This window comes from Astyanax mexicanus, chromosome 18 (genome assembly GCF_023375975.1).
Source record: "Astyanax mexicanus isolate ESR-SI-001 chromosome 18, AstMex3_surface, whole genome shotgun sequence".
Lineage (NCBI taxonomy): Eukaryota > Metazoa > Chordata > Actinopteri > Characiformes > Acestrorhamphidae > Astyanax > Astyanax mexicanus.
Genome location: NC_064425.1, coordinates 17,538,930 through 17,564,354, shown reverse-complemented (window position 1 = coordinate 17,564,354; position 25,425 = coordinate 17,538,930). Strand labels below are relative to the sequence as shown.

At 40.3% G+C, this 25,425-nt stretch overlaps 1 protein-coding gene and 1 long non-coding RNA gene across 3 annotated transcripts in view; one reads left to right on the top strand and one right to left on the bottom strand.

Annotated features, from left to right (window-relative positions):
- The first annotated feature begins 4,425 nt into the window (after positions 1-4,425).
- Positions 4,426-10,311, top strand: LOC125782544 (uncharacterized). Its single transcript, XR_007425246.1, has 2 exons — positions 4,426-4,739; positions 9,061-10,311. It is a non-coding gene; the product is annotated as an uncharacterized LOC125782544 (long non-coding RNA).
- A 343-nt stretch (positions 10,312-10,654) lies between these two features.
- sgsm2 (small G protein signaling modulator 2) overlaps positions 10,655-25,425 on the bottom strand; it is a 72,313-nt gene continuing 57,542 nt past the window's right edge. For both annotated transcript variants that reach the window (XM_022668836.2, XM_022668837.2), the window contains 12 exons: positions 21,240-21,402; positions 20,401-20,465; positions 20,172-20,317; positions 19,257-19,385; positions 18,976-19,158; positions 17,722-18,087; positions 17,026-17,150; positions 16,801-16,883; positions 16,086-16,195; positions 15,858-15,954; positions 15,312-15,479; positions 10,655-14,512 (listed from right to left, as the gene is read on the bottom strand). In XM_022668836.2, the coding sequence (XP_022524557.1) occupies positions 14,424-14,512; positions 15,312-15,479; positions 15,858-15,954; positions 16,086-16,195; positions 16,801-16,883; positions 17,026-17,150; positions 17,722-18,087; positions 18,976-19,158; positions 19,257-19,385; positions 20,172-20,317; positions 20,401-20,465; positions 21,240-21,402 (1,724 nt within the window). In that variant the 3' untranslated portion in view covers positions 10,655-14,423. The remainder of the gene's footprint in view (positions 14,513-15,311; positions 15,480-15,857; positions 15,955-16,085; positions 16,196-16,800; positions 16,884-17,025; positions 17,151-17,721; positions 18,088-18,975; positions 19,159-19,256; positions 19,386-20,171; positions 20,318-20,400; positions 20,466-21,239; positions 21,403-25,425) is intronic.

Here is a 25,425-nt window from a genome sequence, read left to right as displayed (position 1 = left end):
TTTTAGGATGTTTCACAGTCTTGTATGTCTTTTTTTCTGGACTATATGATCATGAATCTAAAAGCTTTTAATACAAAGGGGCCAAAGCGCTTATAGTCTCCAAAAAGAGTTTTCCGTGGAGCATTCAGACTTCATCTCTGTATTAAACTGTTACATGGTCTGTTCTGAATTTCTGATTCATAATAATGAAGTCTGATGACTGACTGTGTGATGAAACAAAGATCATCACATCATTTGGTTTCACAATGAAAGTCATTAATCGGGTGTATTGCCATAATGTGGGACTTCTTAAGTTGGTGTAGATCTTCCTAAGATAAATCAAAGTCAAATAAAAGGAACAACCTTCCAACATTAGATACTCCCACATGAAGACCACCCAAAAGTCACTGTCCTTGTGTTTAGAAAAAATTAAGATAAAGGATTACATACATTTCTTATTAATAAAACAAGCCTGCTAGTCAGGATGTTTGATATGTTTGTTAATATCAACATTAAATGTGCTGTAAATATACTGTATATTTGTTATTTAAATCTAATTTCTATTGCGCCACTTAGTGGTGGCAGCTTGAAAGGCAGAGGCAAAAATAATTAAAAGGACACCTACTACTGTACAGCTTGGGGCCTGTATATTCTAGAGGGAGTGTGATTAATATTGAAAACATAAATGGATGGAATCAACGCCAGTTTTACAATGGGGAAAAAGAGAGTTTTAAACCCATTTTAAGGGGACCTACAGTTTCTTGCAAACGTTTTCATACCCCTTGATATTTTTCAAATTTTATCAACTTAAAACCACAACCATAAATGTATTTTATTAAGGTTTTAAGTAATTGACCAACACAAATATCATGTAATTGTGAAGAGAAACTTTTTTCTTATTTTAACCAAATAAAAATCTGAAAAGTGTGACATGCTCAGCATATCAATATTTAGTAGAGCTGCCTTTCACAGCAATTACAGCTGCAAGTCTTTTGGGGGTATGTCTCAGCCAGCTTTGCCCATCTACAGATTGTGACCATTCTTCCTTGCAAAATAGGTCAAGCTCAGCCAGGTTGGATTTAGAGCCTCTGTGAACTGCAGTTTTCATGTCTTGCCACAGATGCTCAATAGGATTTAGGTTAGGACTTTGACTGGGTCATTCTAACACATAAATATTCTTTGGATATTCTGAATATTGCCTGGGTTTCAGAGAAAAAGGGGCCGAATGGTTTTGGACATCACAAAAAGGCCACATTTAAGGTAATCATTTAACCCATTCGAATGGCAGGTCAATTGTCTACTGGAAAGGGCACACTTCGGGATACTCTCTAGTATGGGTGGCATATAATGTCATTTATCTAGAGGACACATAATATAGTAAAAGGGCTCCCCAGCAGTGTTCATACAACACAAAGCAAATTTGGGATTCTGTGTGCCACTGGAAGACATTGTGCCTTATGATTAAAATAATAACGGTTCAAACCACAATCTCCTGCATATGAAGTAAAAGCCCTTTGCCTAAACACTACCAGTTATCACATGCAGCAGGTTGTTTTAAGTTGTTTATCAAGAAGATTGACACAAGTCATGTGTTCTGACCAGCAGCATCTACTCAGCCAAACTTCCCTCAAACAATCCCAGCTTATTCTGCATTCACGTGCTAGCCCAGGGTCCACTTACTGGAGCAACATGAAAAATGGCGAATGCAATGTTTAAATCTTTGAGAGCGTGTTTTTGTTTATCTTCCAAGTCAGAAGCTTTTCCGTATTTTCCCTAACATCAACAACCGCTTGAATGCAGCGTTGATGCCAATGTAAGGAAACACAAATCATAACTAAATTCTAATTAAATCAATATTTCTCACTTGAATAGGCAATGTCCTATTCAGCCAGTGTAGGCTGCAGTTAATTAACTAATGCCAGCCAGGGTTACTCTAACAGGCATGCGTAGCCCCCTTGGTGCTCAAACAAGAACTGGTTTCTTCTCTGTGGTTCTTATTTCTAAACGGTCTCTGATAAGCTAAACAAATGTTAAAACTGGGGTTGGGCGGTATTTACTTTGTTCATATTGTCATACCCTATAAAAACATTACAGCTGTATACGGTATTACGAAGGGCAGGTTTAAACTGTGTATGCTGCGCGAGACTTATTTACTGCGGTGTTGGGTTCTGAAGCTTACTTGCTAAACTAGCCTATATTACAAAATTCACAGAGTATCACAGAGCTCAGTACACCTGTGTTAAACTAATTAAATAACCTGGATACTGACGATAAATTCTCTTTTCTGAAAGAGTGAAGTATTAGATATATAACTAGCTCGATAACCGTTAGCTAGCAATGAACCTCCTAACCACTAACAGGCTAGGTGTTAACAGATTAGCTGTAATGCAAAATAGTTTTCAGTTAAATAACTAGTGCTAGGGTTACACCATAGGCATGTCTTACCTCTTTATAATGGTGTTCAAACTCAATCCAAACAGCCTCTAAAAATAAAAGTAAAAAGTCTTGTTTTTTCTCTGTGGTTCTTATTTTTAAATGGTGTCTGATAAGCTGAACAAATGTTTAAACTTGGGTTGGGCGGTATTTACTTTTTTCATACAGTCACACCGTGTCAAAATATTACAGCAGTATATGGTATTACCGTGGTCAGGGAAAAACTGCGCAAGTCCTGTGTTTACGTAATTCTGCGTCATTTTTCAACTGAGAAATGATCAAATACAGAGTTCAGTTTGTTTACAGGCTAAGTGAACACTGTACACGCTTAAACTTGCTAAGCTAGCCTACAGTACAGATATGCAGAGAATCAGACAGATCAGGCCGGGGCTGCACCAATTTTGCGCATTTTTTATAGGTTTGTGTGTGAAGTCTTTATTAAGTCTTAATTTCCAAACTATCAAACAGAGTATATCATGTTGCACCGCTAAATTCGTAGGTCTATTTTTAACTAGTAACAACTAACGTTAACTTTTGTGCAGTTACCAACTGCTGCTTTTATATGACAAATGTATAACATGGCAATCAATGTGTTGCCATGGAAACGCGGTTGTCAAGCAGCCCAGATATTTTTATGATTATTTTATGATTACAACTGATAATAACTCGTTTCTTAGACTGCTATGTTTTAGTCATTGAGCTAGCTAGCGTTAGATAAACAGATATCGTTAGCCAACGAGCTAACCGCTTGTAAACTAACCGTTAACACGTTAGCCGGTAACAAGCTAGCTGCTACTACGACAACCACTAACGAGCTAGCCGCTAATAAGCTAACCGGTAACACGCTAGTCGCTACTAAGCTAACCGCTAACAGGCTAACCGCTAACAGACTAGCCGCTAAAACACCATCTGTGTGACCGTGTTCCAGCAAAATAAGGAAAAAACAATATTAACTTAAGTTAAAGCTTGCAAACCTGCTTACCGCGTGAAACATCTGAGGCACAGCTTGCAGACTCAGACCAGAGAACACTGCCATTATTAGACAGTCTGGAAGCTTGCAACTCAGTGGTACTGTGTTTTTTTTTCCCACCCGTTTTGTTTCCAGAGAGTGACTCCAATTCAGAGAGCGCATCCCCCCCCATCCTGTGGCCACCCTTAATGCCTGATACCATTAAAATGTTTTGATCTGTAGTATTAAATGTTAAAGTGTTTTATACAGTAGGTATTTGCCGTCACACTGTTCGACTCAGTTAAAACCAAAAAAGTATTTGACGAAATATAAAATTTTCCATAATAACTAAACGTGCAGCAGCATGTATATGCGCTCCTATTAGTTTTAGTTACATTTACATTGGTGTACGGTGGCCCTGAAGTGCAAAACAAATTAACATGTCAGAAAACAAAATTACAAAAACTAAAACACATTTACAAAACTTAAAACAAATTTACAAGACGCAAAACACTTTTCCCAGCACTGAAACACTTTTACAAATGCTGAAACACTTTTACAAACGCTGAAACACTTTTACAAACGCTAAAACACTTTTACAAACGCTGAAACACTTTTACAAACGCTGAAACACTTTTACAAACTGCGATTTCTGACGGAAAGGGAGGGTCTAACACACAGGAAGTGCTTGATGCGGACCCTCCTTGTCAGTCAAGCTGCGTTACGATGAGAGAGTGGAGTTATGGACACTAAACTATGTTTTGTGGCACGTATTTTAGCAGCAGCACTAAATACTTAAACTATCCCTGTCCTGTTGCTACCCCCGCCGCGGGGTTCACCTAATACCCCGGGGGTTCAGCTAATGCCACGCGGCCATCAGCCACTGCCCCCGCCGCGGGGTTCAGCCACTGCCACCCTGTTATCAGCCACTGCCCCCGCCGCAGTGGCTGATAGCCGCGGGGCAGTGGCTGAACCCCGGGGTATTAGGTGAACCCCGCGGCAGGGGCAGTGGCTGATAACTGCGGGGCAGTGTCTGCTCTGCTCCCTGCTCTACTACTCTGCTCTACTACTCTGCTCTACTACTCTGCTCTCCTACTCTGCTCTCTACTACTCTGGTCTGCTGCTGTGCTGGTCTGCTGCTGTGCTGCTCTGCTGCTGAAAGCTTGCTTTAATCTTCAGCTTCTACACTTTTCTCTGTTTTCTTCTCTTTTACTCTCTTCACACTTACTAATCCACTTTTAGTCTGCTTCCTCTTTGCTCTACACACCTATTAATGCACTCTCAGTCTACTTTTATAGACTTTTTCCTCAGGTTTGCTGGATTAGCTGTTTGCTGCTGCAGTTTGTTTGTGTAAGTTTCTAATTTCAACTGAAACAAGGTGAGTGCTTTTTTTCTCCATGGCTTCTGCTCAGGTTTACACCTGTTTAGAGTGTGGCATGTATAGCTTAGATCCCTTATCCACCGATACTGGTAACAATAGTGGTATTTGTACTAAGTGTGAGATAGTTAGCTCCTTGGTGGATAAGGTGAATAAGTTAGAGCTGCACGTCCGGGGTTTAATAAGGGATAGACAGCAGGATTCACTGTTAGCAGCCCCGGGTGTCTCAGGGAGAGTTAGTACCCCCTCGACTCCGGCCTTAGAGCCCTCACAGCGGGGCGAATGGGTAACGTCTCGGCGGCATAGTCGAAAGGCTAAGGCTAATGCTACCGCAAAGGCCACAGCCAGCCCACCTAAACACCACGCTCCCCCAGTTCACGTGTCAAACAGGTTTGCCCCGCTCAGTGAAGCACCAACTGAGGAGCCTGTTAAAGGTACTCTGGTGATAGGAGACTCTATCGTCCGACACGTGAAATTAGCTACTCCTTTAGGGGCACCAGCGGCAACAGTTACTTGTTTACCGGGAGCCAGAGCACCGGACATTAGTGGCAACCTCAGGTTAGGGAATAGGAGATATTCGAGGGTAGTAATTCATGTAGGGGCCAATGATATTCGTCTGCGGCAGTCTGAAGTAACTAAGGCTAATATTAAAGAGGTGATTAAACAGGCCCAGACGCTGTCCGAGGAGGTAATCTGCTCTGGCCCCATCCCAATGAGGCGTGGTGATGAAGCTTACAGCAGGCTTTCTTCGCTGAACCGCTGGATGTCCAAGTGGTGTGCAGAAAATCATGTGGGCTTTATAGATAACTGGCTACACTTTGAGGGCAAGCCTGGTCTTTTAGGTAGGGATGGTGTCCACCCCACGCGGGAGGGTGCTGCCTTACTTTCATGCAGCATAGCTCATAGTCTTTTAGCTAGTCGGCAGAGTAGTATTAGAAGCTGCTGACAATCCAGAGCCGGGACCAGGCCGCAGACAGAGAGGCTTAACCGACCGTCTGCGAGCTGCAAAGAGACGTTACCTAGATACCAATGTATTCAGACTGTGTCTGTCCCCCGAGTCAAACAAAAACATCAAAAAACAAAAACAGTAAATCTAAATAACTTAACTTACATTAAACAATCATATGCAGACTGTAGTACTAACATTTCAAGCCTAAAGATTGGTTTACTTAATATTAGATCTCTGAATTCAAAAGCAGTTCTAGTGAATGAAATGATAACTGATCAGAAATTCGATGTTCTGTGTCTGACAGAAACCTGGATTAGGCCAAATGAATATGTAGCATTAAATGAAGCCACCCCTGCAGGCTATAATTATATACACAATCCGAGACTGTCCGGTAGAGGAGGTGGGGTCTGCATATTTTTCCAAAGTACCTTAGTTAGCAATCAGAAACACTATGAAAATTTTACTTCTTTTGAGCTTCTTTACACCAGTATAATTAATCCAGTTACAAAAAAGAATGCATTTTCTTTAATTAACATCTACAGACCACCAGGGCCCTATTTAGAATTTTTAAAAGAATTTAGTGATCTTGTCACAGACTTAGCAGTAAGTAATGATAAAGTGATTATAGTTGGAGACTTCAACATTCATTTCGAAAAATTGGATGATCCATTAAAAAAGGCATTCACATCGATTTTAGACTCAGTTGGTATTATTCAAAATATAACAGGACCTACTCATTACTGTAATCATACTCTGGATTTAGTTTTGACCCTGGGTGTGAGCATAGATAACCCGAATATTCGTTCTCAAACCTCCGCAATTTCAGATCATTACCTTATTTCATTTAAATTACATCTTAGTCATAATATACGTACATCCCCTAGCTACTCTGTAAAACGTTCAATTACGCCTTTTACAGCCCAACAATTTACAGGTAAGCTTCCAGACTTATCAACTCTAATATATTCTCCTGTAGACCCAGTAGAACTAGACAAACTAACCGAAGGTTTAGAAAATACCTTTCGCTCTACCTTAGATGTTGTAGCACCCCTTAAACACAAAATAGAGAGACAGAAAAAGCTCGCACCGTGGTACAATGATCAAACTCGTACCTTAAAGCAGTTAGTACGAAATTTAGAGCGTAAATATCGATCAACTAAACTGGAAGTGTTTCACTCTGCGTGGAAAGACAGTCTTGTTAAATATAGAAAAGAACTTAATAAAGCCCGCTCAGCATATCTGGCCTCACAGATCGAGATAAATAAAAATAATCCTAGAGTTCTCTTTAGTGTTATTTCCAAATTAACTAAAAACCAGGCAGGTACTGAACCTCAGATTCCAGCCATTTACACCAGCAACGATTTTATGGACTTCTTCAATAGTAAAATTGAAAACATTCGGGATAAAATTAAACAGATAAATATTACATCCTCTCTGTCATCTGGTCTGGCTGATCTAGAACAAAACCCTGTTACTGAAGTTAGGTTGGAAGTCTTTAACCCACTTCCACAGCTAGAACTAGAGAAAATTATCTCCTCTTCAAACAGCACAACCTGCACACTTGATGCTGTTCCCACAAAATTATTAAAACAGGTACTGCCAGATATAATTAAACCTCTGTTAATGATAGTAAACTCATCGCTCGCCCTGGGCCATGTACCCAAAGCCTTTAAAACTGCTGTAATTAAACCTCTGATCAAGAAACCAAATCTTGATCCTAGTGTACTGTCTAACTATAGACCTATTTCAAACTTACCCTTTATTTCTAAGATTTTAGAAAAAGCTGTAGCCCAACAACTTTGCTCTTACCTGCAAAGAAACCAGATCTATGAAAAATTTCAATCTGGATTTAGGCCTTATCATAGCACTGAGACAGCTTTAGTTAGAATAACAAACGATCTACTTATAGCCGCCGACCAAGGCTGTGTTTCCTTACTCGTACTTCTCGATCTGAGCGCAGCCTTTGATACAATAGATCATACTATCCTTTTAGAAAGACTAGAGAACATGGTCGGTGTAACCGGAACTGCCTTAGCATGGTTTAAATCGTACTTAACCGATCGCTATCAGTTTGTGAGGATAAATGATATGTCTTCCAGTTATACCAAGGTAAGATATGGAATTCCACAAGGCTCTATATTAGGACCGTTATTATTTACATTATATATGCTCCCACTGGGCAAAGTTATTAGAAAACACAATGTGAATTTTCATTGTTATGCGGATGACACGCAGCTCTTCATATCAGCCAAACCTGATGACAGAGTGAGATTAAAGAAAATCGAGGATTGTGTAGAAGATGTAAAATCATGGATGTCGCACAACTTCCTCCTATTAAATAGTGATAAAACAGAAGTTCTCCTATTAGGCCCCAAAGCTGCTAGAAATAAATTATCAGACTTAATGCTAAATCTGGCTGACTTCTCAGCCACCCCTGGTTCAGCAGCTAAAAACCTTGGAGTTATCATAGATTCAGATCTAGCATTTGATAAACACATATCTAATGTTACTAGAACAGCTTTTCTACACCTCCGTAATATTGCCAAGCTAAGAAATGCCCTATCACTGCATGACGCAGAAAAATTAGTACATGCCTTTATTACCTCAAGGCTAGATTATTGTAATGCACTACTGTCTGGATGTTCCGGCAGTAACTTAAATAAACTTCAGCTAGTTCAAAATGCTGCAGCCAGGGTCCTTACTAAAACTAGAAAATTTGACCATATTAGTCCAGTACTATCAGCACTGCACTGGCTTCCAGTCAAATTCCGCATAGACTATAAAATTCTCCTGTTAACGTATAAAGCCCTACACGGGCTCGCTCCTGAGTATTTACAAGACCTCATCTCCTGTTATGAACCACTGCGATTACTCAGATCTCAGGGTGCTGGTTTATTAGTAGTTCCTAAAATTCAGAGGAGCTCTGCAGGAGGAAGAGCTTTCTCTTATAAAGCGCCTCAACTCTGGAATAATCTCCCCGAATATGTTCGGGACTCAGACACAGTCTCAATCTTTAAGTCTAGACTGAAAACTTACTTGTTTAGTTTAGCTTTTGGTAATTAATGTTTTTCCCTTTAGATAAGGCTGCAGATTCAGGGGTTCATGGACAGAGGAAATTGTGGTAAACTGAGATGCTGGTGCTGTTGTTCTCCCACTGCACACGGTCACTCAGGTTTGTGGACGGTGGAGTGGGTGGATGCTGGTGTTTCAGGGTGCCTCCATGTCTATGTTACCTTCTGGCTCTCTGCCTTTAGTTAGGCTGTTTTATTCAGTTCTGCCGGAGTCATTTGCCACACTCTGATAATGTTTTAATATTCTCAGTTTTGCATAAATCCAGTAAAAACTAATACCATCTCTCTGCTTTCCTCCGAGTTACTGACTGCCCACCTGTCTGACCCGATACCGATGTTGGACCCTCAGGCTCTCGCGTCTCCTGTCCAGCCAGACTGATGGAAGTTTCTGAAGTCAGCTCTTCTCCACCACCACCACAGATCAGCTGCTCATCGACCATCTTACTCTCCACTACTGATTACATCCAAGCCATTAGTGGCGCTATTACACTCCTGAGTACATAAAACCTATATGGATGTATAAAAGACTTTTTAAATTTTAATTTAAAAGCCGTTTGACCAGTGGTAGGATGGTCCCCCCTTTAATGTGAGTCTTGGTCCTCCCAAGGTTTCTTCCTCCTCCTGCAGCTCTGAGGGAGTTTTTCCTTGCCTCCGCGCTCATTGGGGGTTCTGTATTATGTATATTCTATGTTTAATGTTTTGCCTGATTCTTTGTCCTGTAATCATGTTTCTGTAAAGCTGCTTTGTGCCAACACCTGTTGTAAAAAGCGCTATACAAATAAATTTGATTTGATTTGATTTGATTTGATGGCCGCCGGGCATTAGCTGAACCCCGCGGCGGGGGCAGTGACTGATAACCGAGGGGCAGTGGCTGAACCCCCGGGGTATTAGGTGAACCCCGCGGCGGGGGCAGTGGCTGATAACCGCGGGGCAGTGGCTGAACCCTTGGGGTATTAGCTGAACCCCGCGGCGGGGGCAGTGGCTGATGGCCGCCGGGCATTAGGTGAACCCCGCGGCGGGGGTAGCAACAGGACAGGGATAGTTTAAGTATTTACTGCTGCTGCTAAAATACGTGCCACAAAACATAGTTTGGTGTTCATAACTCAACTCTCTCATCGTAACGCAGCTTGACTGACAAGGAGGGTCCGCATCAAGCACTTCCTGTGTGTTAGACCCTCCCTTTCCTTCAGAAATCGCAGTTTGTAAAAGTGTTTCAGCGTTTGTAAAAGTGTTTCAGCGTTTGTAAAAGTGTTTCAGCGTTTGTAAAAGTGTTTCAGCGTTTGTAAAAGTGTTTCAGCGTTTGTAAAAGTGTTTCAGCATTTGTAAAAGTGTTTTGCGTCTTGTAAATTTGTTTTAAGTTTTGTAAATGTGTTTTAGTTTTTGTAAATGTGTTTTAGTTTTTGTAATTTTGTTTTCTGACATGTTAATTTGTTTTGCACTTCAGGGCCACCACATTGGTGCTCATCACCCTAAAAGCTCCAATCCTAGAATTGTTCATGCATTCTAGCCTGCATTTAAAAAGTGCTGTCTAAAGCTTCAGGTTTGAGGCAAATCTGTGTTTGCTTGGTCACTTACATTTAAATTATGCTTTAATCTTGCATTTCATTTTGTGTAATTCATGTCACAGTGATAGGTAGCCTAATGTTAACTACAGGAAATGTGACTTACTTAAATTTTTCCTTTTTTAGAAAATGTGTGCACATTGTTTGGGGGGTGGGGGGTTGGGTCTAATTACCACATTTTTACAATAAGAGGTCGTGATTCTTGCCAAGAGCTTGCTCCTTCAACTGCTATTACTTCACATAAACACACACACAGGTATATCCAGCTTTCTATATCTTATCTGTTTCACTGTAGGAAAAAAAACGAATATATTTTCGACCAATGAAACTAAATCATGTGGAAAATATGGTAGGAACAAGGTTCTTTTTTCTTTTCATAATACATACATTCAAGGTAAATGATACATCCATTACATTACATACTTCATCATTCAGAGATTGGCGTCCAAACAAAATATATTTATATATTTCCAAATGAGCAGAATCCAGGGCACAACAATAAATAAGGAACATAACAGTCAACATGTAACAAAGGTTTCCCCACATTCAAATTGTACAGTTCTCCAGTTAGTCAGGGGGGTTCTTCCAAATGCATGTCTCTACAACCAAAGTGAAAAATAGAGTTTAAAATACATCTGTCTGTACTGGCCTCACCGAACTCCAAGGCTTCTTCTTTTTTTAGTATGTACACTTCAGTAGCACACATGGGAGTAAAGGATCAGAAATGAAGTGGGTTTTTTTTCACAGTAGAAATTAAGAAAATGCTTTCCCTTTCACGCATCTAATCAACAGTCTTTGAGTTATGTTTTTGAGATTACACAACTGCATGACACCAAGGATGATGTTCTAGAGGCTTTGGTACACAAGCTCCTGTTGGAAGTAATCTTTCGCAGGGCATCGACATCCCTTCACGCATTCTCATAGGCTGAACCGAAGACGACAGCAGGGTTTGAGGCACAGTAACTATAGAGGGTCAACAGGGAGTTCCCAGATGCTACCTGCCAACTGATACAGAAGCTTTACATTAGGAATTATGGGTGTGTGTAGAGGGATTAGGCAGCAGTAGGTCAGTATAGGGGAAGACGTTAAGGGGGGATGAGTGTGACACTTTAAGGTCTTTCTAGACATAAGCACCAAGAGCAATACTCTCTTAAAAATGAAGGTGGCAGAAGGGGTTCTGCATTAAAAGTGGTTCTCGAAAGGTGTAAGGCAAGAGGGCCTTAAAGGTATTACTTTTATAACACTGACCATATAAGAGCGCTTTGTAGTTCTACAGCTAATTATTATCCTACAGAACCACCAAAGAGTCATTATTTAAGTGGCGTGTCACTCAGAACTGCAGTGAAATTGATATGGTTGTGGGGTGTTAGTGTGTTTTGCGCTGGTGTGAGTGGATCAGACACAGCAGTGCTGTTGGAGTTTTTAAACTCCTCAGTGTCACTGCTGGACAAATAAATGACTGCTAACCATAAATATCCAGCCAACAGCATCCTGTAACCATTGATAAAGGACTAGAAGATGAGCAACACAAACTGTGCTGCAACAGATTCAGAGCTTTTGTCTCGAACCAAGTACGTAGGAGTGTTTAATAGAGTGGACAGTGAGTGGACACAGTGTTTATAAAAGAAGGATAATAAAGTATGCAGGGAAGGACTACAGTGCCAAAGTGCTCCTATATGGTCAGTGTAGCTGGACAATGGACAATAAGTGTAGAAAAAAGAGGCGGTGTTAATGTAATTGCTGAATGGTCTAAGAACCTGATGCAATATACAGCTCTGAAAAAAAATTAAGAGACCGCTTCAGTTCCTAAATCAGTTTTTCTTGATTTTACTATTTATAGGTATAAGCTTGAGTAAAGTGTTGTTTTACTCTATAAACTACAGACAACATTTCTCTCAAATTTCAAACAAAATATTTTGTTAGAAAATAGTTTTCAGACCTCAAATAATGCAAAGAACCAAGTTCATATTCATAAAGTTTTAGGAGTTCAGAAATCAACATTTGGTGGAATAACCCTGTTTTTTAATCACAGTTTTTCATGCATCTTGGCATGTTTTCCTCCACCAGTCTTACACACTCACTGCTCATGCCACTCCTGGTGCAAAACTTTAAGCAGTTCAGTTTGGTTTGATGGCTTGTGATCATCCATCTTCCTCTTGATCATATTCCAGAGGTTTTCAATTTTAAGTGATCTCTTATTTTTTTCCAGCGCTGTATAAAGTCATGGCTCAGTCACTTGTTTCATAGAATTGCTATGTGATACAGAACCCTTTCAGCACCTGTAATTTTAACAGTGTATGTGTACTGGAGAGGACATATACAGTGATTTAGGGGTTTGGGTGGGCAATTTGATGATGTGACTGTTTTACTCACTTCTACATGTTATAAACTATTCTGAACATATTGTACATATTTTCGGCACTTCTGCATCACTGACCAACACTGTGTTTCATTAGAAAGGTCTAACCAGGGCACCCAAAGACTTTGTTTACCAATGATGCCAGCCCATGAGAGCATTACAGCCCTACTTTATGGAATGTGTAATGTGATGTGTTATGCTTTAAATATGGCACTACTGGTACATTGTGTTTGTTTCAATTCTTCAAACTTTAGAAAAACAGAAATACTGTGATGTGTATTGTTTACATGTCTTCAAGTATTGTTATACTTTAGTCCTGCGTCATTGCCCACCCCTTCTTCAGGTTAAGATATTAAGAGATAATCTAGGAAATGGAACATGGAACATCTGTGCTGATCTTCAGGCCGAGACTGTATTTAAGCTCAGCCTACAGCTAAAACTGCATCCACTAGAAGTTCCTAGTGAACAAACTCCAAATAGTAGAATAATCTGAGTGTGTGTGTGTGTGTGTGTGTGTGTGTGTATGTATGTAAAGAAGCTGTCCACCATCCCTGATGTGGCACACTGAGAGGCACTGGTCTCGTCACATTGCACTCTGCGCATGGCTCTAAAGCCATCACATGGAAGCAGCTCACCCCCAAGCTAACCTCTTTTCAGAGCAACTGGGTTCTCTGAAGGCCTGACAAGAGCAGGAGAGGGTTCTGGGAATCCTGCCTCCGCCCCTTCCCCTCCTCCTGCTTTGGGCCGGCGAAGGAGCATCACTGGCGTCTGCCAAGGGACAGTTTCAAAGTGCAAAAAGTGGCGATACAGGTTGTAAAACGAGGAACGAAGGCAACATCAGATTTCTTTTTTCTTTTCTTTTCGTTTCTCCATCAACCATCAGAAGAAGAGTTCCAGAAGAAGGTCTGGAAGGAAAAAACAGGGCCAGCTAGAGTCATACGAATGAAACACAAGGACATGATATATAAATACTATGACAAGGTCTTTGAAATCATTGGCACAGTCCTTTTGGTCACAGATGGATGCGTTAATAACTCGTCTTCGTGGCTTTAGTGAATTCTTTAGTGGATTTTTTTATTTTTTTTTTACCTTTCCTTTTTGAAAGGTGCCATTCAAGTCAGGCTCTGTGGCTGTGGCCTGCAGGATTTATTCAGATAATGTGCTCAGCCATACTGTTCAGTGCCATCTCTAATAAAAGGCAGACGGGAAACAGTCCTCCTGAGAGTCAGTGGTAAGTGCGGAATACTTTCTGTAAGTTTGGTGGGGAAAAACAAAAAAACAAAAAAAAACTATCGAAACAGTCTGTAAACTGTAAAAGCTGACCACGCCGTGCCCACACAGAAGGCCCGAGTGGTTTTGTGGAAAGTTGACCTGACGGAGGCGGTGTGGACTGGAGGAGCGTACAGCTGAACACTTGGAGAAAAAGAAACCTCAGTCACAGTCACAGTGTGCTCAAATCCCACAAGCATGCAGACAACTCCAAAGGTCTGACACAATGGCATTCTGTGACAGGCAAAGGATACCAAAAGAGGACCCAGTGTCCAGGGCTCTAAGGCCAGCAGCAGGTCCCGGGCAGTCTCATCGCTGTACCCCAGCAGAGTCAGAGAGAAAGAGAGAGTGGATGAGTGTGCTCTCTGTCCCTTTCCCTGGACTCAGGAGAGAAGAGGGGTTTGATGAGGATTCGGGTGCTGGAGCTCTGAGCTGGGATATGCTTCAGTTTGTTTTAGCTCTCCCATGCTAAGCTCACTTGTTCTCTATGAGCGTCTGCACCTTGTGCACCAGTTCACGTGCTATCCTCAGGATGTGCTGGACATCATGGCGCTCAGCCATTTCTGAAAAACAAACACATACACACATTTTATTCTGTGTGTCTTTAATTTAATTTAAATACAAGAAAAGCAATAGAATGAAGCTTTAAAATCTTCATAGGAATAGATTTTGCATGTTTTACATAAAAATAAAAATGACAACGGGCTATGACCACAAAAAAAGATTTTAAAAAAGTGCAGGGAAAGTAAATACAGCGATTTGACCAGAAGGTGGTGCTGACTCTCAGCCTCAGATTCTCACTCAATGGACCTGTACCATTACTCCCATAAGCACTTAATACGATTTACACTTCTACATTTCAATGTTTTCTTTAACAAGATTAGAATGATATTAACATAATAACTGCTGCATTATATTAATGTTTCATTACCCGTGAAATGATTACCTGCCACCAACCACTTAAACAACCATTATAGCAGCAGCAGTGCCCTAATTCTGCTCAAAACTCTCCAATGCTTTGAATGATCATACCTTATTCACCTAATCTTCTATAACTTTATAAAATAGCACTTCCAGAAGGGGCTTAACAGAGGAATTGAGACAGGCCTAACTGTGTCTGGAGTGTCATATCTAAGCTAAATTGCCACAAATTTAGATGTTAATAGATGAGACTATGGCTGTATTCAAAACCACATGTAAAAACATATGTAAAAATAATGCAACACCATTACATTTATCAGTATACTGCAGCATAGTAGAATTCTTCATCATTATTTTTGTAAACGTTTTATTGAGCTAAGCATACCACAAAAATAGTTTTGGTCATAAGCTATTAGAAAAACAGTTTTGTTGTTCACTGACCGTTGAAAAACTTGATGATGTCCGTAAAGTCCATGTTATTGTCACGAATGATTTCCCGGTACACCTCCACCAGAGCCAGCGCAATGAAGAGCACAAAGTGCTGGGAGGAGATATGGGGCGCCACCCAGATCACTTCCCAAACTGCAAACACGTCTTCATAGAGCAGCTCTAAAACACACAGACAGACAAGACATTGAGCATCTTCTTACAGTAACTCTGGATGCATTTAAGAATAAGAATCATTTGCTGTGGTATGGCATATGTCTGTTTATCAAGTTTCACAAATTTTACACTAAGACCTGAATGGAAAGAGGCCAAAATTCGAAAATAACACTCAAATAACACAAAACGGATTTTACGCTAGGATGTGGTGGAATGCATTAGAATGGACTGTTGTTATGCTTACACCAAAATTTTGCCACTACGCTGTATTTCAAACAAGTTGGCAAAGTTGGCTTAAATGTAGTGGATGGAAACATATTTTTCTTCTGAAATTTCAAAATGAAACTTTTGAATAGAAACCCAGACAGTGTTACCACTCTGTACCTCTCTTGAAGTCCAGCAGGAACCAGCGGTAGCAGAAGTAGAAGTGTGTGTAATCTCCGTTCTGGTGCATCAGCTCAAACAGCTCTGAGTCAAGGATCTGAAAAAGCAGTGAATGGGGACTTACTTATTAATAACACCTTCTGTACTGTCACAGTAAGCACCTGAGGAGGAACAACCAGGTGCTTAGCCGGATGGCGAGGCCTTAGTGAGACGTTCATGAAACATTACCTGTATCAAGGACCTCATATTGGCAAAGTGAGTGTCCATGGCTCCTCCATTGGGGAAGTTCTGACTCATCCTTCTCATTAACTGGGTGAAACAGCTGTAGGCGAGGCACTCTGAGAGAAAGAGAGAGAGAGTGAGAGAGAGAGAACACAAAGCATGAAGACGTCAGTGAAAGGGACTAAAATTAGCCTGTTTCAAGATGATGCAATCCTTCAAGGCTATTTAAGTATAATCTGCCCTGTACTGAGATCTAAAATAAGAGGAAGCTTGACAGAATTTCATTCCAAGCCGGCATTAAAAAACTACATTAAGATCTAGACATGCTGTTAAGCTTGATGTTAAAGACCCATTTCTTCATTCATTTCAGATTTTAATTGATAGAGAAGTATGAGCCTAAATAAGCACTTATAAGGCAGTTAAACTGAAGATGTATTTTACTTAGCCCTAAAAGAGATGTTCTGTTCTCAATATCCTACAAAGTTTTTTGTTTTCATATTCAAAAAGCACATTACATGGTCAGAAAATTGAAGTACATGTTTTTTTCTTTACCTAAAAAATTGTAATTAAAGCCAGCATTTAAACAAATGGAACAGCCCAGTGGATAACACCACCGACTGGAATTTACTTTCCCACTGTATAGTGGGGAAGTAGTATAATAGTGTCTACATAACGGAATTAATGTTAACATTATCAAAATATAGCAAAATATAATTCTTACCATCATCCAAGATGACCATCAGAGGGGCTAGAAGGTCACACATTCCCTGCACATATCCCACTTCTAGGTGCTCCCACACATAACTGAAACCCAGAAGAAGAAAGAATTGAGACAAAAAGAAATTACTAGAGAGGAGAGGCTGTGGCCAGAGCAGTCATTCACCTAAAACACAATGTACAGTGAGAACAACTGTAAGAAAAAAGCATAGATCTAAGGCGGACTGACCTGCACATGATGTTACGCAGTTTCTCCAGGTTGCAGGTGGTGAAGTAGTAGTAGTTGCGGTCGCAGCGTGCAACATCTTTGTCTATTCTGTGCAAGTTTAGAGCCACTGTATCCAGCAGCTCGATCTGCACAGAAACAGTGTGAATCTCTCATTAGTGGTGCAAGAATCCATAAATCTTTAGAAATATTCAGTAGTTCTCAGACTTTCAGTCTTGCGTGTCTTAGACAGTCTCTCTTTTTTTTTAAAGAGTGTACTATGCAAGTTACAAAATTACAGATTTTAATTCTAAACAAGCCATTAATAATATTTATGTTAAAAAAACTAGTATAACCTGTTTTCATGTGGATGAGATGCTAAAATGCAAGTATGGTAAAAAAAATGCAATTTGGTAAAATGCAATTTGGTAAAATCAAAGAAACTCATAATTTTTTTAGTGGTCTCTTATATTTTCATTCTTTTATTCACACCCAGCGTGGTTTTGGGAGGAAGGAGGAAATTTTAGTTTCCGAGAGGAAACCCCTCACATAGGACCAGTCATCTCAGAGACTGGTCAGAGACCAATGGGAACACCCTGTTGGCCCCTGCAGCTGTGAAACACACTCCCACACGTATCTCCCCATGGAAAATTGCATAATTTTTTTTTTTTTTTTTTTTACTTTTGTAGAAGAAAAATATGCATGAAAAAAAAAGAATACCGTGTATGAGGAGAAGGACGGCGTAATGCCCTGGCTGTCGGTCACCAGCTGGTCTAGCTGACTGCACAGCCTGTCCTCGCTCAGCGATTCCCGCCCGCTCTGCTCTCCCCTGGGTGTCACATCATCTGGCTCCTCCTCCATGCTCTGCCCATCTTCAATACTGGACAGGATCTGAGAGTGTCCCGAAGCTACAGAGTAATTCCTGGAGGAGGGGAGGCCCGAGTCTGGAGAGTCAAACTCAACAAGAGGTCGATCGTCTGGGGCCAGAGCTGCTGGATTGACCACTGTGCTTATAGTAGGGTTATTATCTCTGCCGTGGGGGATGTCTTGTCCTGCCCCATCAGGCTCATCCACTGACATGAACACCTGAGAGAGGGACGGGGATAGAAATTATGAGGGAAAAACAGGTTACCGTATTGTTTGGACTATAAGGCGAACCAGATTATAAGGTGGACTCTCAATGAACATTTTCTGGAAACTACTAAGAATGTCTACATCGAAGTTAACAAGGGTGTCACCATGTTTCCCTTCTAATAGAGAAGCTGGGGGAAGCACCTGTAAACAAAACTGCAATACATAATAAATAACATTTTCTAAAGTAAAACGAGGACTGGATATTTATCTACACAGATTTCTCTCCTGAAACCCGTTATTTGGGTGAGTAAAGCGCTTCCTTTTATTTATTTTAAGCTTAGGATTCCAGTATTTTGTCCAAAGGTAAGGGCTAGCCGCGTTTAGCAGCATAGCCAGCCAGTTAGCAGCACTAGCCAGCTGTGGAGAGTTTCAGCCCATGCACATTCCCTACAGTGTTTGGACAAAAGTATTGGGACATCGGGACATTATTTATTTATTTATTTATTTATTTATTTTCAGAATTAAAGTTATTAAAAACAGAGTTCATTCAGCCTTTGGAGTAACTGTCTCTACTTTCCAGGGAATGGTTTTAAATAAGATTTTACAATATTGCAGTAAGGATTTGATCTCCTCATCCCTGTCATTCCAGAGAACACAGTTACACTACTCAGCTCACAGCTCAGAAATGTAGATATTTTAGTTTGTTTACCTATTTAATATTAGTTTATTATGTATCCAAACAAGTACCTTACAGTGGCAGTTATGATATAATAATATGCATTTGCATGCCAATTGATTGGTTGTTACTGAGATGAAATGTCAAATTCCTGTAAAATACAGCTAAAACAGACTAACCACAACACAAAGTATTTAAACCTGACTCCTCATTGTGAAGCCCACCTCATTGCTGAGGGTGGAGTCTCGGTGGATGAGCCTCATCACGTGACTGTCGATGCTGCTCCCCGATGACAGCTTGGCGAAAATAGCTGATTGCATCTCCTTCTCCCGCTGTTTAACGATGACCTCGCAGGCCTTCCATTCCCGCATCACTTGTTTGTATCGGGCTGCGATCTTCTCGTCAATCTGCAGACAGAACACACCTGCTTACCTGCTCACAGAAACACCTCAACATCCTCCTCCTTCATCACTGTCACTGACTTATGATAAAGGATCTGCTTTACCTGTTCCATGTCTTTTTTGCCCATGCCGAACTTATAATGACCCAGTAAAAAGGGCCACACCTCCTTCCTGATTTCATGCTCCACCCCGCCATAATAAACCAGTCGCAGCAGCTCCAGCTCCTTATAGTTCTGTACAGACAAAAGCAAATAAAAAATGAAAAGACAGAACCATACATATATTATTTCTTTATTTTTATAATAGTATAATGATCTGAATTGTTGATCCTAAATTCTTAGAATTCCTTGCACATCTTTTTACATTGATTTTCGCTGACACTTAAGTATGTTTTAGGTTATATTACCATTTATTATTAATGTTTTACTTTTATTAATATACTTTTATAATTTAGATTCTCATCCCAAATCACCATCTCAGGTGGGTTACACTTTTTTGTTTAATACATAATTCCATATATGTCCTTTAATTGTTTTCTTGTATTTAATATTAATCTATGTTACGTGGGCTTGTGTTTTCTTTTGCCTCTCTCTCCCTCTCTTTCTCTCTCTCTCTCTCCTTTAGACATTAAAATCTTAGTTGATTTATTTTCTGTTTAAAATATACTTTCTAGTTTTGATTTGGTTGATTCTATTTAGCTGCAGTTTATTTATTTACATCTTTACATCTTTTTTTTTCTGTATTTGCACCTTCACGTTTGTAATAAATGAAATCTTTTTGCCACCAAATGTTGTCCTACTGCTTTCTCCTCCATTACATGCAATTTTGTTACTCCTCCTCACCCCTAGACAAAAGGGGAGGAGCATAACATTCTACAATGTTGAAAATAAATGAAATAAAGAATTGGATAAGAAGGTTAATGTAAGTGTAATTTAAATGTGTTTTAAGAATCCCCAGCAATAAGCAATATCTTATTAAACACACTGCTGCCCTCTGCTGGACAAAAAGTCCACACTAACCTTGCAGTCTTTTTGGTACTTGCTCCAGACGTCTTTGCTGAGTCCTCCAGAGGCTTCGCACGGTTTGTCTGGCGGGACGATGTTGTGGTTGACCAGCGCTGACAGATGTGTTCTCACGGTGGACAGATGCCGACAGTAAGCCAGCCCTAAAGTGAAGGACGATTATTTTTAGTGTGCTGATAGTCTGAATTGAACACAGAGCTTTTTCTAGAACACAAGCTCAACTTACACCCATAGAAGGCTCTGGAGACTATCTGCCTCTTCATATTATGGCACAGCATTTTCAGGGGAATTCTGGACACAGGGAGAAAAAAAGAGAGTCCAGTAGTGTGCAAGGCACGTCGCCATGCTTATTGCTATCTTACACCCTTTGTGCCTGCATTGTTTAAATAGCAACAGCGCTTGTGAATATAACTACATTGACGGGTGTGGTGGTCTGAAGGTGAGGTGTGTTCAGGTAAATTTCTGGCGTATTGCTATTTTTACAATGGAAAACACAGGTGCGCTGATTGAAATAAACCTAGACAGACTTTAACAGTCAGACTTTCGTTGCTATCTTGGCAGTGCATTGTCACAGGTGTGTCCAAGACACCTACACCCCTATACGTTATGCACACCTGTTTCCCTGTACTCAACAATGAGAACAGTATATAAAACATACAAAAAAGTGACAAAAATGACAAATTGGTGTGGATGGGAGGTCACTGCAGATGGGGCCTATAGATCCAAGATTTGAATAAAAAATTGGGTTGTCAATTGGTTAAAAAGAATAATTGTCACATGTTTCCTTTAAAACATTGACTAACTGTTCATTCACCTTTACCAGTTGTTTACATTATAATCAGCGATTTTATTTGAGTTACCACAAAATAATGTTGGCAGCACTAATATACGGTAAACAGAATCATTTCAAAATTATATGACAACAAATCTCACTGATACAAACCAGTGGGGATGGTTTTGTTTTTTCTTTACCAGATCAGTGCATCCTAAATCAGCACAGGGAAGATTTAAAAGGTAGGTACTAAGACCCCCTGCTGTACACTGAGGTGAGTAGAGCTCCCTCACCGGTCGTGCATGCAGGTGCAGCCTGGAGGAAGCTCCACAGAGGCGTTGTTGCTGCCCCCAGTGGAGCAGGAGAGGCACGAGGACACGTGACTGGTGCACTCGGCCTGCTGCCATGACGACGGACTGCCTCCGAAAGCCTGCATCTCCATCATGTCCCCGTGGTCTAAGAACAGGAGGAGAGAGAGAGAGAGAGAGAGAGAGAGAGAGAGAGAGAGAGAGAGAGAGAGAGAGAGAGAGAGAGAGAGAGAGAGAGAGAGAGAGAGAGAGAGAGAGAGAGAGAGAGAGAGAGAGAGAGAGAGAGAGAGAGAGAGAGAGAGAGAGAGAGATGAATAAGCGACAAGAAACCTGTCCCAGTAACCTTCATTTGAAGTCTGCTCCTCCACAATTCCATTGTGTTTCAGTATGTATGTGTCATCAGTTCAGGTCTGTTTGCTTTCTTATCTTTTTAATTTTTTTATATTTTTTGGCACATATTTTAAAGAACTGCAGACGACATTTGCTCACATTCTGTGTGAGCTATTTTAGTTTTTTTACAGAGGGTTAATGCAGAAAATGAATTAAAAGAAAGGAACTATGGTGGCAGCAACACATTTAGATATCTTTATATTAGCTATTTGTAACTATTTTTTTTAGATACTGATTAACTGATTCTGATACTTAATTCTGATATAGTTATCTAATCAGAGCAGGCCTCTCAGCTCAACCATCCGATCAATTAAGGTAGAGATTCCAAATCAGAGGTAAGCATTTACAGCTCATGGTTTGAGATCCTGAGGGGAGATAAAAGGAGCCCTGAGGTTAGCATGCATCTGTGAAGAAACAGAAAATAAAAGGAAAAAAAATAAAAAGGTATGAACGATGCAAGGGGAAGGGGCCATGCCAGAAGACCTGCCAATCACAGCGTGCCACCGCACGGACAGAGCCAGGCATTCAGACAGCTAGGAGAAGAAGAGAGGAGACATACAGCCACTGCTCCCACCATGCTGGATGCATCCAACCAACCAAACAACAGGGCAGAGAAGAGGAGGAGGACGACAACAAACCGTAAACAAAATAAAACAAGAAAAACAAAAAAGAAACAAAAAATAGAGGGAAGAAATTCATGTCATCAAATGTGAACGTATTTAAATCAACCAAACAGAGTACAAAGTGAGCGAATGCTCTTCACCTTAATTCTTCAGGCCCGAGCTGGTGACCTGCTATAGATAACTGCTTCCCTTTGGGCCACAAAAAAAAACAAAAATACAAATAAACTTTCAAACAAAAGAAATAACAAAAAAAGGAGGGAGAACGCGTCAGAAATTTCGCTGCCGGTGGGTCTCTTGTGGGCTACGGGAATTTAAAAGCCTTTAAAATGTTCAAATAGGCGACACGTTCACGGAATGATTCCCATGTCTACCACGCCAGAACCCCACAAGACCTGACTGTCGTAATGAAAGGTGACCGCAGTTAGTGAAGAATTACAGTGAACAGCATTGCAGAAAACCGGCTGAACACAAGGAGGGAGGAAAACAAGAAACAAAACCATGAACTCAATCAAAATCCAACTAAAATAAAACACGAAAAAAAAAGAAAGAAAGAGAAGTTATAGAAGAAGGGTAGACACAGTCTTGACAAAGAAGCAGAAGTGCACATTCGATCCAAAACTGAAACAAATAACCAAGAAAAAAACTAAAAGAAAAGATACTCATAGGTGCACATTTCCCATGCAAAGTCATCAAGCATGTTGCAATGAAATTAAATGAAGAGGCGAAACCCAAAAAATGAAGTGGCTGATTTTCTTAAGGACTTGATCAGGTCAACCAAAAGAAAAACAGAGCAAATCATTGGAAGCTTCGCTGCCTGCCCAACAGTGCAGAGTGGAGGGGAGAGAGAGAGAGACAGCGAGAGAGAAAGAAAGAGAGGATCTTGCCAGATCTTGCCCTATCGAGTGACATTTCTGGCCTGTTCTTCACAATTTTGTGATTGATATAAATGGAGCTAAATGCATTAGGTCCATGTGTGAGTAAAGAGTGAGAGAAAAAGGAGCAGAGGACATTTCCCTATATCATTTTGATAATCGCATAATCATATTTATACATTCTTCTAAAAGTTTTAGAATATGGAAAATGTTCAAATCTAGACAAATAGACATTATTTTCCAGGACCTTTATTATTTGAGCCCTTCCAACAACAAAAAAACATATCATATATTACTGGAGAAATCAGTTCATCAGTCTAACAGAGTTCAAGTCTAAATCCCCAAAAAAGAATAACTGATTCTCCCAAAAGAGAGAAAGGGTTGATATATGATTTTTCAATAGAAGAGCTCATTTTATACCATTTAGATATCTGGTGTACGGAAGTATAAGTTAACTCATCTATGCTCTGTCCACACGTATGTTTTTTTAGTTATCAGTTGTCGAATGCATCTTCATCTTCTAAACATGTGAGATTTGAGCCCCATTTAGCTGGGCTTGTGCAGTTATATGCACTGATAGCATATACCATGGCAACATTTTGGCACAGTATGACACTATGTAAAAAGTGGATACTGTCCAACCCTAGTTTAAACTTTGGCTCAAATGTACCTCAGACCCCTCTCTGAAGTGATGTAGATTTGGAAAGATTAGATTTGTTAGGCTAAACAGTGGTAGCTTGATGAAGACGACTAATAAATATGTTTGTTGTCACATGCAAACGTCCAGAACGTGTGGTTTCATGGTGTGTCTTGCCTTGAAGCTTGCCCTAAAGACACAGGTGCTTTGCCATGGCCAGCTGCTTAGACCTATCTCTAAATGAAAATGTGTGGAATGCTACTGAATGAAGTGCCTACATATAAAATTAGTTTATTTTTGACAGTTCCTTAAATAATGTGGAGACTGAAGTTCAGATTTGTGGTCAGAGCATGGACAGATCAACCGTTTACTGTTTGTCCTGCTTATATCAGAGGAACAGCATGGCATAATTACTTCATCGAAAATGGGTCAAATGCACATTATTGATATTGGGAAATTATAATCATTTTAATTGTAATAATAATCATTATTGCTTTATCACCCAAGCCTAAAGAGGGAGTTGAGTAGTCTGTCAGCGTGGCAGTGTGATGACAGCACTGCCAGCAAGATGGGCTAATGCAGGTAACCCCCAGCAACGGAGGAGTGCAGGGGAAAGAGTGACGACAGTGAGGGGGGTGAGTCAGGGGGAAGAGATGTGGCACTGATCTCTTTCTATCTCACAAACACACACACACTCACACACATCCTGACTTCCCAGACTATTCAACTAGGTTTATGAAAATAATGGCTTCCATTCTTTTGCTCCTACCAGACAAAAAAACTACGAATGTGCCGAGCACAGGACAATGCGTGGGAACGTGAATCATCCAATTTAAGAGATGAGGAGTACATTACACTGCATCTGATACAGAACATGGGCTCTATAAGGCAACCAGAAAGCACAAAATGTTTTACACAGGGATGCACAAAGTATCCGGCAACTGAAATGATTCAGTCTAAAATACAAAAAAAAAGGAATTTTGTTGTTTAGCCAGATAAGTGATCATTTATCCTGAACCATGACTCATTTATTTTAAGTCATTTTTTTTCAGTAGCAGTGGCAGGCCCACACTCCACCACCTCCTCTTCTGCACCCCGGTGGTGTTGCTTTCCTGGACCTTTACTATTTGAGCCCTTACAACATAAAAAAATATATCATATATTCCTGGAGAAATCAGTTTTTCAGTCTAATAGAGTTCAAGTCTAAATTCCCCCCAAAAAATAACTGATTCTCCCAAAAGAGAGAAAGGGTTGATATATGATTTTTCAATTGAAGCGCTCATTTTATACCATTTAGATAACTGGTGTATGGAAGTATAAGTTAACTCATCTATGCTCTGTCCACACATATGTTTTTTTAGTTATTGGTTGTCAAATGCATCTTAGAGAGACTCCCAAATGTCTTCTAAACATGTGTCTTCTAAAATGTTTTACACAGGGATGCACAAAGTATCCGGCAAGTGAAATGATTCAGTCTAAAATACAAAAAAGGACTTTTGTTGTTTAGCCAGATAAGTGATAATTTATCCTGAACAATGACTCATTTATTTTAAGTCATATTTTTTCAGTAGCAGTGGCAGGCCCACACTCTAACACCTCCTCCTCTGCCCCCCGGTGGTGTCGCTTTATAGCTGGCTACATCGAAGGGG